This window comes from Hylaeus volcanicus, chromosome 1, assembly GCF_026283585.1.
Source record: "Hylaeus volcanicus isolate JK05 chromosome 1, UHH_iyHylVolc1.0_haploid, whole genome shotgun sequence".
NCBI lineage: Eukaryota > Metazoa > Arthropoda > Insecta > Hymenoptera > Colletidae > Hylaeus > Hylaeus volcanicus.
This window is the reverse complement of record NC_071976.1, coordinates 15,285,534-15,304,733: the sequence shown is the minus strand read 5'-3', so window position 1 is coordinate 15,304,733 and position 19,200 is coordinate 15,285,534. Positions and strand designations below refer to the sequence as shown.

Here is a 19,200-nt window from a genome sequence, read left to right as displayed (position 1 = left end):
TCATTCCCTCTTTCATTTACTCTTTGTTTTGCTTCTTTGAAACGATATGGTACCATTGATTTCATAAAGCATAAATGTAAAGTGTATATTACTATTGATATTTTATATATTTTTACATTTCTGTATATTCTCATTGATTTTTCTATATTTCCACTTGCTTGTGATAGATAATGGGAATGGCTTGATCACTTTATTATTCCATAACTTTTTAGTCTCATCACTGAGTGTTTATTTACAGTCACAGTACATAGTCTTGAAACAACTACGACTATATTGATTTTGCTTATGGTTACTACTGCAATAGAAAATATTTGTGACAGATAATGGAGTCGACTTCTTCACTTTATTAATCCATTGGATTTTAGTCTCATCACTGAGTTGTCTATTTACAGTAGCAACACATAGTCTTGTATCAATACCAACTGCATTAATTACAAATAGCCTGTTAACCCTAAGGGTTCAATTTATGGAAATTAATAGTCCCATTACTGAATTTACTCTATTTACAGTCACAACCTATAATTGAAGACGTTCAGCTAACCCCAAGGGTGCAATTTATGTGTTGCTTACCAACCAGTACTCACAAGTGAACAAAGATTGGTGACCAGTGTGATGGAAGTACCTTGAGATAGAGAACACAAGGATGGTAGAACGCTTAGATAATCCAGGATCCACTTTATCGTGATATTAATATCGCATCCAATCATCCGTTTGTTTGGCCAAATGTCATGATGGGGTCGGCCGTATCTATGTATATCGAACGGAACACCGTATCCTGAGGTTGACTTCCTGTCTCGGATGTACGGATCGGATATCAAAACTGTATACAGCATCGCGAATGCAAGTCACGCTTGAAAATCCGGGTCACGAAGTCAGTCGGAACCGTCGAGGAAGTCGCGAGCAATTTCCACGGAAATTCCGAGACCTCGAGTCAAAATTCGGACTGGGTAACAATCTACAGGGAAAGATGTTCATACCCCTCCGGGGACCCGGACGGAGGGGAGGTGTACAAAACTGCTGCACGAGAAGAGAATACCAGGGAAGTTTACAGTTGCGTCTCATTTGGGGGGCGCTCGAGAATGCCTGTCTTTGCCATCCACTTTATGAACTATGGAATGTGATACTAGCATTCGTTTCGCGAACTCCGAGGCGTTATCGCATTGTGGGAAGCGTCGATCGAAGCGAGAAAATATTCGTGCGTTGCACAGTGGAGTGATAGTCCAAAAGATTGGCCAGAACTGTGAAAATAAAAATGAAGCGAATCCTACTCCTTGGTCGGTTTTTGATGCATCGGTATATATTTTGTTGTAGTGTATGTATTGGTTGTTTAGTTCGAGGAATCTTGCCTTGTGTTTGATGTAACTTTTTTGATCTTTAGGAGCGTCTGCAAGTTCCATATTGACTTTCGGGATTTTGAGAGTCCAGGGTGCTATTTTACTGTGGTTGCGTTCAATAATTAGCGTTGTCTTTATTTCGGAAAAGTTTGGGTATTTTGTGATTCGGATGTAGAATGGCGTTATGGATTTAGGTCTTTTTTCGTATAGATGGAAGTATCTGTCAGTGAGTACATTGTTGAAGGTGGGGTTGCTTGGAGTGGAAGAAATTTTGATTGCATATTTAAGGCTTAGAAGTTCGCCATCGTTGCCACCAATGAGGTCATCAAACAACGACTCCCCAAAGCAACATCGATATTTACAGCCGAATCATACGCCATCCTCGAAGCTCTATATCACATTCAGACAAGTAGTCACCAACACCATATTACCTACACAGATTCAATGAGCGTAGTTACCGCTATGAAGAACACACACAATAAGCACAAACATGAAAACATAAAAGCCATTCAAGAAATTTATTCAGAACTATCTGAAAATGGTAAAGACATAATCCTCATCTGGGTCCCATCACATCAAGGAATCGATGGAAATGAAAAAACCGACATCACAGCGAAAGAAGCAATTTCCATCCCACCAAATGAAATTAAGAAACCCATCCCGTATCAAGACATCTTAAACTCAACACAAACAATAGCAAGAGATAAATGGAACAAACTATGGACATCTACCCAAAGAACCAAAATCCACGAGATTGCCCAAGATTTTTATCAGCCAATACCCACTTACAACTTAAACAGAAAAGAAAGAGTAATCATGACTAGACTCAGAGCAGGCCACTCGAAAATAACACATGAATACCTAATAAAGAAAACAGACCCTCCACAATGCGACCTCTGCAACATCAAAACAACAACCAAGCACCTACTATTCGAATGCCGAAGATATGATGCCGAAAGACGAAAATATCAATTAAAACCAGACTCGGCCCTAATTTCTCAAGACCACGTGCAAAACACCATTAAATATTTGAGAGACACCAACCTGTTCCAAAAAATTTTAAATATCCTCGTCGCTAATGACCATGCAGTCGATGCGACGTAAAGCCTCTATTTAAAAAAAAAAAAAATGAAGCCTCTGTTAACATTATATTTGCGTTACACGAAAAGGTGTTAATACGTCATGATTGTGTTTACATGAGAATGTTTCGAAACATATGAAAAATCATTATGATGTGACATAAATAAAGAAGTTGGATCATTATACAATAATAATAGTAATAGAGGTGGAGTCTAATTATACTTCATACCATGATAAGATTTAAAATAGCCAATGGATAAAGCTATATGCCAATATTTATTCTGATGAAGTGTATCTTTTGTAATAAATAAATTACAAAAGACATTTTCCAAATGTTACTGGAAGAAGATTTGCTCTACCTCGCGAACATGTGCGTTTTAATGATGGTGGTTAACCAAATGTGCTCATATATGCGCTAATAATGCAAGTGGGTTAACAAAGATTAATGGGCGAGCAGACCTAGAAACTTTCTTGACAACCTACAAGGCTGTGATAAAACCAAAATTGACTGTGCTGAAATAGTATACATCTACATAACTTAGCAAAACACCATATACTATCTCAAATGGTCCAGTTTATCACTGTATATTTACTAATAAAGATTCGGACTTGCATATGTATGGATGAAAAAGACCGTGTTACCAACACCATTCCGCGTCAAAATTACTAAATATTTATAACAGGTCAAATACTGAAGTGATGCAAATTATTGAACATAAACATGTAAATACAGCTCCACGGACTATAAAATACCCGAAAATTAACATAGACTTGACAGATACTTCAAAAACTCAAAGAAACGTAATAGAACATAATCAAATCATTAGCACTGAACGAGTTTATGAAATTAAACTGTCTGCTTCCTATAAAAGAGGCATTAATAATTTACTTTAGCTGTTGCAAATAATCGTACAAAAAGTAGTCACATTTTAAATTGTTAGTAGTAGTTATCTACACGTACTTTTTCTTTAATACAATTTACTTAAATGAATATATACATAGAGTTATGAAAGAAACTAATATTTACATAGTACATTTAAATGATCAGTAGATAAAGGGAAAATAAAGGAAAACATCTGTGAATTATAATGTAATGTTAACACATTTTTAAATAAGAAAATATTTTTGGCATTGGAATTTACGTTACATTAATGTAATAACGATCGTAATTAATTTAACAATACCTAAATTCCTTGCAGGAAACGATTTAATTGAAAGTCTAACTATACAATATTTAAACTTCATGTGATTCATCCCTAATCAATCATTTGCCATTACTGCATTATAATTATCTGGACAATTATCTATATTCGGAGATCCATATTAATAAATTATTCCCGTATACTCAGAATAATTTATTTTACGCACACAATACTGTAGAAGTGAAAGTATTTACACACGAAGTATTTATCGTGCGTTAAACTTCGAGTTTAATTAAACCCTCCGCCAAAATTAATAAACGATGTAACATTATGACCAACATGAAATACTAGAACATTTTGATTGAGTTTAAATCGAAGTGCGAATAATCTGTTCGTTCCGAATAATCTCGTTTTCGTTTTATCGTCAATTCTGGAAAAGGCTATTCCAGTTGAATACAATTTTTAAATCAAATTTCTCGTTTGCCGAACGTTCAACCCGATCAATACTCGTGTGGTGACGATACGTTTGTCCCTTCGCGAAGATTGCTTTTACGACTCGCCATTCATAGGATTGCTTGTCTATAGCAGCTGGCTATAGTAGTTAAGAAGATTCCATTTTCAAGAAGCAGAATTGCTCGCGAGTAATTGTCTGCCCGCAAAAGGTATTTTTGTGGCAAGTCTTACTCGCAAACGGTACAGACGAAATAGAGTTCTTTCTACAAAGGCATCACGCTAGAGTACAAGAAACGTCGCTTAAATCTTTTGTTCGCCACTTTATCTTTGAATTCTATACCAAGCGTGATATTCAAATATTTTAATATATTCTTCACGTGTCAACAGTAGCCAAACCTGGACGCTTTTTTAAATGATATTTGGAATCTAAAATAATATTTCAAATAACACGTAACTTTATTTAATAATCACTTACATACGTTACATCAAGTAACGTATTATTTATAACAGTATCTCTAAATGTGAGAAGTACTATAGCATTTAAACAATTGTGCAACCAGCAGTATAATTACGAGTTTAAGCTTCTTTGGAAAATTGCAATCCAAAGTACTGAAAACAATTCTGAATCATGGGATAATCTCGAGAATATAAAGTAAATCTTCCATTAAATGTAATGAAATTCTTCGTCTTGTGTACAGAACGAAGAAAACATTAAGGGATTCCTGTGTGTAAAGTTAGCCCCGCACTTTTCGATTTTTGATTTTTTAAATTCAATTTTGAGTTTTTCTTTTTTGTGCCGTATTGTGCTATATTTGTGCTGAATTGTGCCGTAAATAAGAAATCGATAACATTTATCGATGAAATCATACAATCACAATTATATGAAGAAATAAAACAAAAAGTATACTAGCCCCGCACTTTTACCGAAACAAACATTTTTCTCTATAAAAAGATGCGTACTAACTTGTGCTACATTGTGCCATTGATAGAAACTCGATATCTCTATTCATTTTGTAGATAAAAAATGTTGAACTTTAAGGAATAAAAAATTTAACATTCCCACAATTTGCGAACAGCGACAGATAATCGAATTCTGCAAGATGTGCTAAATTGTGCTACTTACAATACACGTGACACATGTGTTAAAAATTAAGATTAGCTCGAGGTTCAACAAAAATTAACAAAAAAAGGTGGAGGTGATTAAAAATTTTGATACTTCTGAATTTTCTTTGATTGTGCCGGATTGTGCTGGACTAGCACAACTTTTCCTAATTGCAAAATCTCGTCAGGTCGCCAGATTTCGCAGCGTTGGCAAAGTTATGAATCAGACGTTAGAAATTCGCATTCGCATTCGCACGCGCTCTCGTGTAGCGGAGTACAGTAATACCTCGATAAATGCACAAACCCAGGATTTCCACGGCGGGAAACGCAGGCAATGAAGAAATATTGAAAGTATTAGCAGGATTGGTTGAAGAAATAAGAGGTCTGAAAGACGAAATGCGTACAAATAATAATAGGATAACGGAAGAAATTAAAGAAATTCGGAAAGAAATGAGGGAGAAAGAAATAGGATGGGAGTTTAAAGTAAAAGGAATGGAGAAAAGAATGATGGATGTGGAAAGCAAAGTAGAGCGGATAACGAAAGTGGGAGAGGGAAACAGCTACTTGAACTCAGAACAGGAAAGAAGGGAATTGGAGGAAAATATTAAGGCAGTAGTGGTTAATAAGGTTGAAAAAGAGATGGGTGGGGAAGTGGTAAAGATAAAAGGGTGGATGGAAAAACATGAAAAAATAGAACGGAGAAATAATGTAGTAATAAAGGGTCTAGAGATACGGCAAGGAAATGTAAAAACGCAAATTGAAGATTTTCTAGAGAAAGAATTAAAAGTAAGAAGGAAGATAAGTTAGGTGACACAAATCGGTAGGAAGGAAAGGTGTGTATTAATACTGGGATTGGGGAATTGGGAGGACAAGTAGGAGATCATAAGATACAAAGATAGGTTAAGAGGCACAAAGGTCTTCATGCATCACGATTTAACGAGACATGAGAGAGAAATTCAAAACAAGCTAGTAGCAATCGCTAGGGAAGAAAAAAGAAAATGGAGGGAGGTGAAGGTAGGATACCAAAAAATAAGGGTGGATGGGAGATGGGCTCAATGGCAGGAAAGTTGGGCAACAGTACCGGTTAGTCAGGTTTTTTAATAAATTTTCAGCTAGGTGGGCAAATAAATGGGGGGGGGGGGGGTGTTATACAAAGAGAAGGCAGCAGAATTGAAAGTATTATTCTGGAATGTAGCTGGAATAGGAAAGAAAGATCAATGTTTTTGGAAATATGTGGAAAAATTTGATTATATAGGCCTGGTAGAAACGTGGATGGAAGAAACAAATTGGAACAAGTTTAAAAGTAGCCTATCAAAGGATTTTGTATGGAAGTGTCGAGGGGCAAAGAAGGTAAATAGGAAAGGTAGAGCGAGAGGGGGAATAATAACAGCGGTGAGGAAAAACTTAGACATAGAATGTGGAAATAGCGAAATAGAGGGTTTAGTAGAAAAGAGGATGAAAATTGGAGATAGAACATGGAGGATTTTTTCGGTTTACAATGATCAACAGTGGAAAAAATTGGCAAGGAAGATGGAAGAAGTGATTAAAGAAGAGGAAGGAGAAATGCTGTTAATAGGCGGGGATATGAATGCAAGAATAGGAAGAGAGGGTAAAGTAGAGACCAGTGAGACAGTGAGGAGAACGGACAACAGGAGGAATTCGAAAGATCTAACGAAAAATAATGAGGGAGAGCAACTGCTAAAAATGGTTAAGGAAAGAGGGTGACATATAGCGAATGGCAATATTACAGGAGATGAGGAAGGAGAATGGACGTATGTAGGTGCCAGAGGAGCAACGGTAATAGATTATGTGATCTGTAATGAAAAGGGGCTAGAGGAAATGGTACATTTTAAGGTGGAGGACAGAATAGAATCTGACCACCAACCTTTGGTTGCTACAGCGAGATTACAGGCGAGAGCGGATATAGTTGGAAGGGTGGAAGAGACCGAAACTGTCCAACAAGTGTTCTGCTGAGGAAAGGAAAGCATAGAGCAATATAAAAGTAAAATCAGGAACATACAGGTTGCTGAAGGAAATGGAAAGCCAGGTTGGCAAGAATTAAAGGCAGCGGTTTGGCAAAGTATGGATAAAAGAGTAGTCAGAAGGAAAAGAAGAAAACCAGGACATAAATTTTGGTGGGACAAACAGTGCAGTAGAGAAAAAAGAAAGGTGAAGGTAATGTATAAAAAATGGAAGATAGGAAAAGTAACAAGAGAAGAGTATTTGAGAAACAAAGCAGAGTTTCGAAAAACGTGTAAGAGGAAGGAGGTGGATAAAAGGGAGGAAGAGATAGAGAAAATAAGAAATGTAAAAACAGAGGGGCAAGTTTGGACATACATCAATAAAGAAAGGAAAAGAAATACAGAAGGAGCAAAATCCACAACGATGGAAGAGTGGTTAAAACACTTTGTAGAACTCCTAGGTGGGACGGAGAGAGTGAATGAAGGGGAAAGGAGACAGTTAGGAGTAGGAGTCGAAGAAGAAGACGAACTAACGGACTGCGAGATTGAAGAGGTAATGAAGAAGATAAAGAGGAAAAAGCTGCCGGAGAAGACGAAATACCAGGCGAGGCGTGGGTGCATATGGAAGGTGAGGCGAAAAGGAAAGTTTTCGAAATAATAAAAGAGGTGTGGAGAGGTGGTGGTTTGCCAGACGAATGGAGAAATGGAGTCATTGTGCCTTTATTGAAAAAGGGGTATAAAGAAGAGGTAACAAATTACAGAGGAATAACAATACTCAATTCGGTATACAAGATCTACGCAAACATCTTAAACAAGCGTCTAAAACGCGACGTGGATGAAAAAGGGATTTTACCCGATTCTCAAGCGGGATTTAGGAAACAAAGAAGCACGATGGGTAATGTATGTATCCTGCAACATTTGGCTGAGAGGGTGACGATTAAAAAGAAGGGCAAATTGTATGCTTTGTTTGTAGATTTGAAGACGGCCTTTGATAAGGTCAATAGAACAAAGCTATGGAAAGTGATGGAGCAGAGACGAGTAAGAAAAGGACTAATCGAAAGATCGAAAGAATTATATGAAGAGACCTCGAATACGATTTGGTATAACAGAAAGGTATCAGGACGGTTTTGGACAGCAGACGGAGTCAGACAAGGATGCCCTCTGAGCCCGCTATTGTTTACAATTTTCATCTCGCATTTAGAGAAAGAATTCAAGGCTGGCCAGGCGGGAGGCGTAGTATGTGGCAAGGAAAAAGTGTGGTCACTGGCATATGCTGACGACTTAATGCTATTGGCAGAAAGGTTAGAAGAAATGGAAGAAATGATAAGAAGATTGGAAAGATTTTTAGATAAGAGAAGCTTGATTTTGAACACGACTAAAACAAAAATAATGATCTTCAACAAAGGAGGAGGTAGGGTGAAGAAAACGAAATGGCTATGAAAAGGGCAGGAAATAGAGTCAGTCAAGAGTTTTACATACTTAGGGGTCAAATTTCAAAGAAATGGAGATACGATAGAACATGTGAGAGAAAGAGCTAAAAAAGCCAACGTACTGATACGGCAAGTTTGGGGCATCGGGGAAAGGAAGTTTAAAGACTGTTTCAAGTGGAAGGTATTTATCTTTGATCGTGTAGTCAAAAGCGTGATGTTGTATGGGGCGGAACTATACGGGTGGAAAGAAAGGGCGGAGTTGGAAAGAGTGCAATATAAATTTGTGAGATGGATTCTAGGTTTAAGTAGAGAAACACCAAGATATGTATTATTAGCAGAAACAAAAAGAGAAAAGATTAGAATAGAAGCAGGAAAGAAAGCTCTAAAGTTTGAAGAGGGAATTAGAAAAGCAGTAGGAAAGAATTTAGTGAAAGAATGTCTTAGGGAAAAGAAACAGGGAAGGACAAAAAATGGTAAAGAAAGAATAGAGTATGACACACGAAACGGGTATAGTCAGGAAGGGATTAGGAGATTGAGAGGGAAGAGTGATAGAGTAACTCTGGAACTGGTGAATAAAGATAGGGAAAATCAGGAACAAGTGCAATTTAACCAAATAAGAGAGGCTAAATATAACAGTAGGTATAGATATTTATTTACGGGACAGAGGCCAGAGTATCTAAGGAAAGATGGAAATTTAAACAGCCAAAATTTGATGGCAAAGGCGAAGTGCAGAAATTTAGAACCTTGGAATAGATATTGGCTTGCGAGTAAGGAGAGAAGGTGCGAGTTTTGTGGAAGGGGACAAGGTTCTCTGAAGCACTATTTAGCAGATTGCGACAAGCGGGAAAATGCTAATATAAGCATAGAAGAGCTTTTAAAATGTAGGTTTAATGTAAGAAATGTAGATTGGATAAGGAAATTAGTAAACGGGAAGGATAAAAGTACAAACTACAATTAGCAACATACGTTCAGAGGAGAGAAGCGAAGACAGAGTGGGTAAGCGCGCGGTGTGACGAATGTAATGTGGCAGGGTGAATAGATGCGTGATTATAGAGAATGTAAAATCAAGTCCCATTTCTGGGCCGAAAGGCTGAAATTAATAAACTTACTACTACTATGTCGTGATTCGTCTCATTTTATTCAGAAAGATGTCATAAATCTGTTGATAAAAGATTCATACTTGCATTAGTATTGTTTCGTTCCGTCCTCTTTTGTTATTCGCCGTCCTTTCTACGTTCGAAGCTGCCTGCAAAGATCAAACAATGTGGGAACTCCATGATAAATGCACACTTTCAATCCCGAGCTTGTGCATTTATCAAGGTATTACAGTACTCCCGTACTTTGACTGCGGTTTACGGCACAATACGGCACAAACGTAGCACAATGTAGCACAATTTAAAAAAATCAAAAATTCGAAAAGTGCGGAGCCAACTTCACACATATAAGGGATTCGCCGGGTATTTCAACGGCAACTAAAAGTTTCCGTGATGGTACATAGAGATGTCTTCTTTATTTTATTATTCTACTGCTTTTAGTCCCATTATTGAACTATCTATTTACAGTCCAAATATGCAGGTTTCAAACAACAGCAACTACATTAATTAGATTCTGCCAACATCAAGCGTGTAATTTATGGTAATTTATAATCTAATTATTGGGTTACCTATTGCGCAACGATGAATGTAATTTTAAGTCGAAGTTACTTTGGAAAAATTGCAGTCCAAACTACGAAAAACAATTCCGGATGATAGGATAATCTCGAGGAAAGAAAGTAACCAAGTCTTTCATTAAACGTAATGAAATTCTTCGTCCCATGTACGGAACGAAGCGAAAATTAAGGGATTCGTCGGATATCTTCAATGATTAGATGAGATTCGATGCATCAATTAACATTTACCCGTGGCATCAGCGCGGAATGAGACCGCTGTGAATCGACTTGATAACGGTAGAGTTTATCGAGAAATTCCTCGCCGTATACTGCACGGTTACGCAGTCCACAATTTGCCATTACGATGATGTTCGTATTTTGCCGCCAGCAATTGGCCAATTATGCACTGAGCGCAATTGGGTACAACCCTCATCGGTATTGGGCGGAACGCTAATGAAACCGAAAATTTCATTTCATTGTTGCATCGTACGAATTGCAGAAATAGTTTCTCACGTAATATTTCCCTTACTTTGTTTCATTCCAAGTCACGTTTATTCCATTCGAAACGTGCTGAGCGTGACAATTTCGAGAAAATTATTTATAGTTTCTTTAGCGGAATTAGACGTTTTCATTTTGTCCATGGTAGGAAATTTTCGACTCTTTTATTTGGTTTAACCAAACATTTGGATAAAATTGATTTAATATTTAAATAAATTAAATGTATTTTTATTTTTTAATATTTATTTGTTCTGCTAAGGATTGTTGATAGATTGTTGACATTCCAAAACCTGCGTATTGTTTCACTTAACGATACAACCTGTATTCCTTGATCGTTACATAAATAAATTTGTATATTTCTACACTGTTATGTGGATGAATTAATTAACCTTTGATGTCGTTGTCTCTAATACATTTGACAAAATGTTAAAACATGACTCGATAAGAAAAATCTAAAACATTCTACCAAGGATAAAATAGTATGCTCGATTCGACTAAAGAATCTGTAATTATTTCTATCGCAATTATTTAATTCTTTGAGGTACACAATTTGAAACAGAAATAAATCTCAATTGAACAAAATAGTATCAACAACTTTCTAATGAGTTTTGATTTGCACATATATTTCTGTTTTTACTTATTTAACTTTTAACGTTAGTTAGTAGCATTAGCAACGGAATTACGAGCTTTGAATAAAATATTAAAGCTAAGCAAAAGGTAGGAGAGTTTTCATCCCATCTAACTTTAAAGAGTCGAAGAGAATCGTTTAAACTAAATTAGTTTCTCAAAAGAAACGAAGCATCGAATCATGTATGTCGCTATTAAATCATAAACACGTATCATTCGCATCGTGATTGTTCTATTTTACTCTTTCATTTCATAGATGCACTTTGTTCGAGGTAACCAGTGAGTTCTTAACGTTGTTAACCCTTTTATGCCAGACGGCCGATCTATCGATCCACGTCTTGTACGCGCAAACTGCCATGTTTCCTATTATTTCTGCTCTCGGGAACTCTAGGCGCAAGAATGAAAAGAAAGAAGGTGGGGAAGAGTTCATTTGAGGCCAGATTCATCGGAAATCTACTTGAAAAGATGGTTTTAGAAAAGAATAACAGCTAGCAGTGAGAAGATTAAATATCTCTACAAAACAGTTTAAAAACAGATACATACTAGTAAAAATGTTAATAATATACCCTCCAATTCGTATTTTTCAAAGTAAGAAGTATCTGAAATAAGTTACCAATAATAAATTAGATTTAGCAACACTAAAACATATTGCTAATAATTACTAGTAATTGATTGAACTATCTATACATACACGTATATTATATAAGATAGATTAATCCATTCGCTGCCAGGCAAAAATGCGTTTTTAATAATAAAAAGCGATATGAAATTAGTTGCTTTAGAAAGAAAATTTACGATTTTCTTTTGCAATAATTCGTGACTCAAATGGCTGTAAACTTATCCCTTGAGTAATTGCGATCAATTTGAACTACAAGACATCTCGTAATTGGCAGTGAATGGGTTAAATTATTAGATAACGCTTGAAATTCATTTCACAAAAATATCTAAAACCAATACAATCACTATTTTACGTTAAAATTGACTGTAATATATCAAAAATTGTCCATATTAATGAAGAATTTACAACACACATAATGCTTGAGCATTAATTAAAAAGAAAATTATGTATTAGTTAGTATTTCAGAAAGAATCAACAACTGCTTTTAAATACGATAAATACACGCTTGTTACTTTCATCGTCGATGGAAAGCTTTAAAGTATTCAACAAATATCAACTTTTCATCAAGTGTACGTTCGGTGGGCTAGTGGTACATAATTTGTTTAGCGCGACGAAAATCGGAAAATTCACGCAAAATTGAAAAATAAAGTTGAACGATGCGCACAAATCGTACTCTTCGTGGACGAAAATGAAAAGTCGGCAAAGGGTAATGGAAAAAAGGCGAAGACGAACCAATTAACGGCGCGATAGCCGATAATTAAATATCGATTTTATTTCTTGTTGACCGACCATCTGTCCTTTGAGCATTTTTTCGTGTATCCGTTTTTAACATGTCGGGGCATTAACCTCGCATGCTGCAACAAATAATTAATTTTAACGATTATTTAATTAATTACTTTACGATAGTGTACAGGTTGGTTAGTGTTGTACAGAAAATTAAAAATTAGACAAGTGTCTTTCAACTAATTTGTAAATAGATTTATACAACTATCCTATGCAAAATAAAATTGTGTGTAGTCATATTATTATAGAACAAAGGCTAAAGTTATATAAATGTTGGTAATTTTCAATTGTATTAATATATTAAATAATAGAATGAAAAATATTATATTAACAAAAATTATTTGTCTATTAAATGAAGATGGAGTCTTGAAAGGAACAAGAAACTTAAAGATATTCACATTCCATGTCACACTATTTAAATGCTATGAATATTTCAATATTTTATCATTACGCAAAATGTTTATATAATCAAACATTCAAACTGTATTCGAATTAAGTTCGCCAAATATTAAATGTAAGAGTATTCTCGCAATATTTACAGAATAATTCGATAAGTGCCGGGTCCATTACACTGGTATTTGCAAAATTCGTATCTTTTATAGAATTTTTGCATTTTAGTAAGCGTAATAAAGACGCGAAGATAAGTAAACAGACTAAATAAATACGACATATTGTAAATTATAACAGTGATTGTATCCATAAATATTTTATTTTCGACTCCCCAAATGCTTAAAATTATAAGGAAAGTTATCGACTCTTCCGAGTCGCGAATTTTACTTACTAGGCAAAAAATAATGTTCGCATCGTGATAACCAGGTATAAAAATTGTGATGAAATGCTGCTAGAAATCCGAACTGGTCGCTAATAAAAATCCGAAGCTGATCCTCCGTCACGAAGTAGGTTAGACCACCGTCTGCTGAGGTAGATGAAAGGACTTAGAAAGGGATGAAGTTAATCCAACTCCCTGAACTCCCTAGAAGCTTCCGTCCAAATTTATATGCTGCTTCATTTATAATTTCGAGCAGTGATCGAACACTTTAATATCAAACAAAAGAACTTAGACGTAAGACGAACATTATCAAATTCCAAATAGCAGAATATATTCCACATAAAAGTTCATATTTTCAGGCTCCATGTAAACTTGATAACTCCTTGAGTCCTCCACTTTTTCATGTACTTGGCGTAATTTTTTTACTTTTTTGAAGTTTTTTATCGGATCTCACTTCTTTTTACAAATCATTTATTATATAGAATCTATTTTAAATTTATAAAAATAAAATTGATATTTCTGTAAACTCTACATAAGAAGTCTAAATTATTATTTGTTTCTTTAATTGAATAGAGTAACATAAAGAGAGAGGGGATAACAAAAGCGAATATATATATATATTTCATATAATTTATTATTTATACCTGTAATTTTTTTTCTTGCTGCAAGAAATTGTAATGTTAATGATGAAATGAGAAAATGACTCCATTTCTATAAGCTCTACATAAAAAGTCTAAATTAAAAACACTTTAGTAGTATGGATCTATTCTGTATGAATGAAAATACCTGAAAATTCAGATTTTGACCACTTACCTTGTAATCAAAATTGATCTACATTTTACTTTACTGGCAGCAATTTGTTAATCTCCAATCCTGTGGGCCCCCTCCATTTCCACAATCTCTATATAAAAAGCTAAAATTCAAAACACTTCGGTGGTATGGATCTACATTAAAAACAGTTTTCTGCATGAATAAAGGTATCTCGCAATTCAGATTTTAACAAGTTACCTTGTAGTCAAGATCGATCAACACTTTACAACACTGGCTGCAATTTGTTATTAAACCCTACATAAAAAGTCTAAATTGAAAACATTTTGCTGATATAAATATAATTAATAATGTAACAATAGTGTAAAAACTTTTGACACTTGGCAGGTTATGAATGATGACATCTGTTTCGACTCTCGACGCTCGATGGCGACGAGCCATGCCGAACCGAATGATTCCGAGAGCTGACCAACGACGCTCGGCTTTTGCTTAGCTCCTATTGGCTAAGGGTTGACGACGGGAAAATCATACAAAAAATACCGTTTCTGACAGATTCATGACATGACATGATATTACGATATCTCAGTTGTTCGTGGACCGATTTGATTGATTTTGGTTTTATTCGAAAGCTTACATGCGGTTTACATAAGAAAAATGCCTTTAAATTTAGAAAACATTGCAGGCGTGTTGAGATATTCAAGAAAGAAGTTTCAGGTTAGGTTGGAATGGTCCATCTCTCCTGCAAAAGATACGTGGTAGCTCCAACGCTATATGTATATACGCAGTGACGATGTACTTGGCGCCGAGACGCTACCGCGTCTCTAGATATAATACCGACGTATCTGTGTCTATAATACCGACCTATGAGGTGTCGTCAATCGTTTGTTTAACTTTTCCGTCTGCGAGCATGCGGTGAACAACTACCCAGTGCGAATCAGTGCGAATTAGGACGCCACCTCGCTAACATGCGTTTATAATAAAATATAATAAAGTATTATATGTACCCAGTGCAGTGTAGTTTATTCTGCGTCCTGCAACATTTGTCAATTTCAGAATTAAATATCTGTATACTGGAGACAAACTTATTTTTTTTTCTTTTTATAAGAATTTTAACGTTATCGTTAACTCTACTTGTTTCTCTTTCAAATTTACTAACATTTTCAATATAAAATAGCACCCACGTAAAACAAATTCGACGCAGTTCCCAGAGTAATTAAATACTTTTAACACGCGGCGTAAATTATTGAACCGTGTATCCAGCATCTGGTTTTCACGTTCTGCTATTTTTTCGTCGAGTAGATAAGCAACAGCTGACGGCACGAATTAAGTACGCAAAGCTGTGTAAAACTTTCCGTTTTGTATAGACTTACTGGAAACGTCAAGGTGTCATCCTTAATTTTATACAATTTTTCATGTTTATAGATAGCAATGAAGTAAGATCACATATTCTTTTTAATTCAAGCTTAACCACTTTAAACGGAATAAATGATTAAAGTGAAGCTTTTTATTGCTCGTCAGAGTAAATTTGATCAAATGGAACCCCTAATACTAGCATAATTGTGAACGCGCGTGATGAATGGTACACCAATGGCGAAAAAGCTTAATTTGGATTGGGTACTGTCGGTGATTCGGTTCGTAACTTAACTAGCCATGCAAATAGCCTAACTGCGTGTCACGAGCAGATCAACCGCAAGTCAGATGAATTCGCAGAATTTCGAGTTTCGAACCCAACCTCGATTCGGAACTAGGTCAGCCTCAGCTTTTTTTTCAAAGTGGTCGTCACGGTTCAATGAAATCAACAGTGCTTGATTCTGACTGGCCCATTTGCATGGAAATTGATGACCTCCATACACTAATCTGTATTCATTCTCCAGAATCCAGATATGCTTTTGCGCGATTTCTCCTTAAGAAATCCTATACAAAAAGCTTCGCTGATTTCTATAATATAGAGAAGGCACATATGGTGGAGTGTGGAGAATTTATAGATTTATGGAAATATTAAAATTAATTCTGACCGTTCGATATCGTAAAACCCGAAAATACGTTGGCAATAATGGAGAATTAATTATTTGTATAATTGCAAATTGAATGACGTATAAGGTAGAGGAAATGAGTGATGTCTTTTTAGGACATTACGTTTTTGTCAGTCAATTTCAATCACGGTACGATACAGAATTTTGTTTAATTCTATTTATATTGATTTATTTATAATCGTATTGATATACATATTTGGTAGGCACAAGGATTTTGATGAAAAGTTTAGTAATAAAACAAAATATGTAGGTACAGTATTCATGATAAAAATATAAATATTGACAAGATACATTCTATTAGTCATTTTACGTATAAAATTTACTTGCTAGATTTAATTTTAACATTCATAATACATATGTTTTTTTAATTAATTTCTGAATATAGCAAACAATTTATATTTGCCTATTAAGATTCTAATAACCACTGAAACTAGCAAGAATCTACAAAATTAAATAGCGAACCAGATCTCACTATTAAATGATAAACATTCAAATTTTTAATTCAAAGTAAAATAACACAGAATTCCTTTGGTTTCATAATATTAGGTTGTCCCAAAAGTTTCTTTCGTTTTATTAATAATTAATTCATACACAATATTTTATGTTTTATGTTACATTACAAAATTGTGTACAATTCATTTCGCTCCATTACTGTTACAGCATCAATGTCTAAGAAATTAGATTGTCTATTTACATAAACACTACCACAGAAAATAATTGAATGCAACTCACGAAAGAAACTTTTAGGGCAACCTAATACTTTATGGAAATATCACAGTAGAACCTGATAACTTAAATGTAAATTTTGATCTAGAAATAGCTGTTCGAATCCTAGTCAATTCCGCGGTGTCGTTGAATCGCTTCGCAAAGCTGACTTTCCAATCCTATTCCTTCGACCTGACAAGTAGACAGCATATCGATCCCGGCTTCCTTCGTGGCCAACAAGTTAAAGAAGACTTTTTTCTGCCATTGACAGAGCTTTGCGACGCTGCAACAAAAATCCAGGCATCCTTCCGCGGCCACATGTCTAGAAAGGAGCAAGCTGCATCAGCCATCGGGATGTCGGTGGAGAACGCTGTTGAGAATGTCGTCTCCAAGGTGGAAGACGCGGTAAGTGACTCAATTCTCATAAATTTTAGAAAATAAAACCTTTTCTTATAAAATTGAACTAAGCCCATTATTACTAGCTCTTTCTGCCATCACGGCCAAAAGTTTAAGCATGATTTAGTAATTTTTTTCGAAGGCTATAAAATATGTACCGATTCCAATGTTTTCTCTACTAATAATACTATTCACAAACAGTATAGAAATATTTTTGTATTGGGCTGTCTGGAAAGTCCATGCCGAGTTTTAGTAAGCGGTACAGATCTGAATATATCGGAATGGCTGAAAACAAATAACATGTGTACATTCCTTAACAGGTGGAAAGGTTGTGGAACAAAATGGTACATATATAATTCAATAAATATACATCAAAATTCAAATATGCCTTTGAATTTTTCTTAAAAGTAGGCATGAACTTTCCGGACAACCCAATACATAATATTGTATGCTATAATAATTTTGTATTACATCCGGAATTTAGGAATTAGAATAACAGGAATTAATGGTAAATTACTTTTTACTTGAAATTACTTACAAAGTGATTAACAAATTCAACGAAGGAAAAAATTAATTTTAGAAAATTATCAGATAAACCTAAATATACCTAATCCAAACAGATTTTTTCAACGAGGAAGTACTCAACAACTTCGTGCATAAGAAGTTTTTCTGCAATTCTAATTAATTATTCCACGAAGAATTGACCATTTCCATAAATTCAGGCAAATCCTCTGTATAAAAGATTTATGAACAAACCTTCGTTAGTTATGAAATTGTTATCGTTCACTTTAATCATCTTTTCTTTCGTGAAAGTTTCTCGAGATAACTCGTATATTTGTATTTGAAACGTTTCTTAGATACGATATACTTGAACAACAGAAACTTAGGATTAATGAGGATTACGTTTCCGTATTATCATCTTTCTCATTAGCGTACCCGTGCAAATTCAACGACGTAGTTGTTACTTATCTTAAATGAGATGCACTCGCCACTTGAATTCTTTATTATCGAGAAAATTTTTATTATTCTGTCTGGGAAATACACATTCTTTAAAAGAATTAATAGATAAGGTATGGTTACTTTATCGGTTAAGAATATAAAACTTCAAAGGTAATTGAAATTGCTTCTTATAATTGCTTTCAGTAGGTTAAATACTCGACGTTCACTTTTAAGGTTTTGAGATTTAAGATTGAAGATTAAAGATACTTCGAAATAGAACCGAAATATAGTATCCAATTACAAAGAATGGTATCGTCAATTGTATCATTTAAGGGGGTGTTTGATTATCTTTATTAATTGTTTCGACCTCATATTTGCACTCTTCTCGCTAAAGTATTGAAGTAAAAGCTAACAGATATTTACAAACATCATAAAAATTAAAAAGGTAAAAAGGAGACAAACTGTTACGTTACCTTTTATTTTATAGGAGGTTAATGATAGAAAAGTATAAGAGCAAAGAAGAGAAGTTTAGAATTGTAAAAAAAACATGATTCATCATGTCCAAATTATAAAATACATCATGGTAATCCAAATTAAAGATTAGATACATGAAAAATTGAAATAAAACTATCTTTAGTATCTCTAAACTTCACAAAAATATTATACCAGTTCAAATGGATAGTTATCAAGTGTTTTTTTCTTGAAATTTATTGTTGCCGGTAATAAAACATATAGAGAGCGTCCCTAAAATCTGAACACGTGAGAAAGAAGGAAAATTTTCCATATATGATATTTATTAACATTTCCTATGTGTCCAGATTTTAGGAACGCCTTGTAAAACAGAAAACAAATCACAAAACTAGAACTATTGACCAAATTGGTAACAAAAGAATCAGTGAACGAATTGTAGAATC

General features: G+C 34.8%; 1 protein-coding gene across 1 annotated transcript in view; it reads left to right on the top strand.

Moving 5' to 3' along the window:
* The window catches only part of LOC128882067 (neuromodulin), a 232,861-nt gene that overhangs the window by 116,233 nt on the left and 97,428 nt on the right, over positions 1–19,200 (top strand). Inside the window, exon 3 of the mRNA XM_054133645.1 lies at positions 17,223–17,356. Coding sequence (XP_053989620.1) covers positions 17,223–17,356 — 134 coding nt within the window. The remainder of the gene's footprint in view (positions 1–17,222; positions 17,357–19,200) is intronic.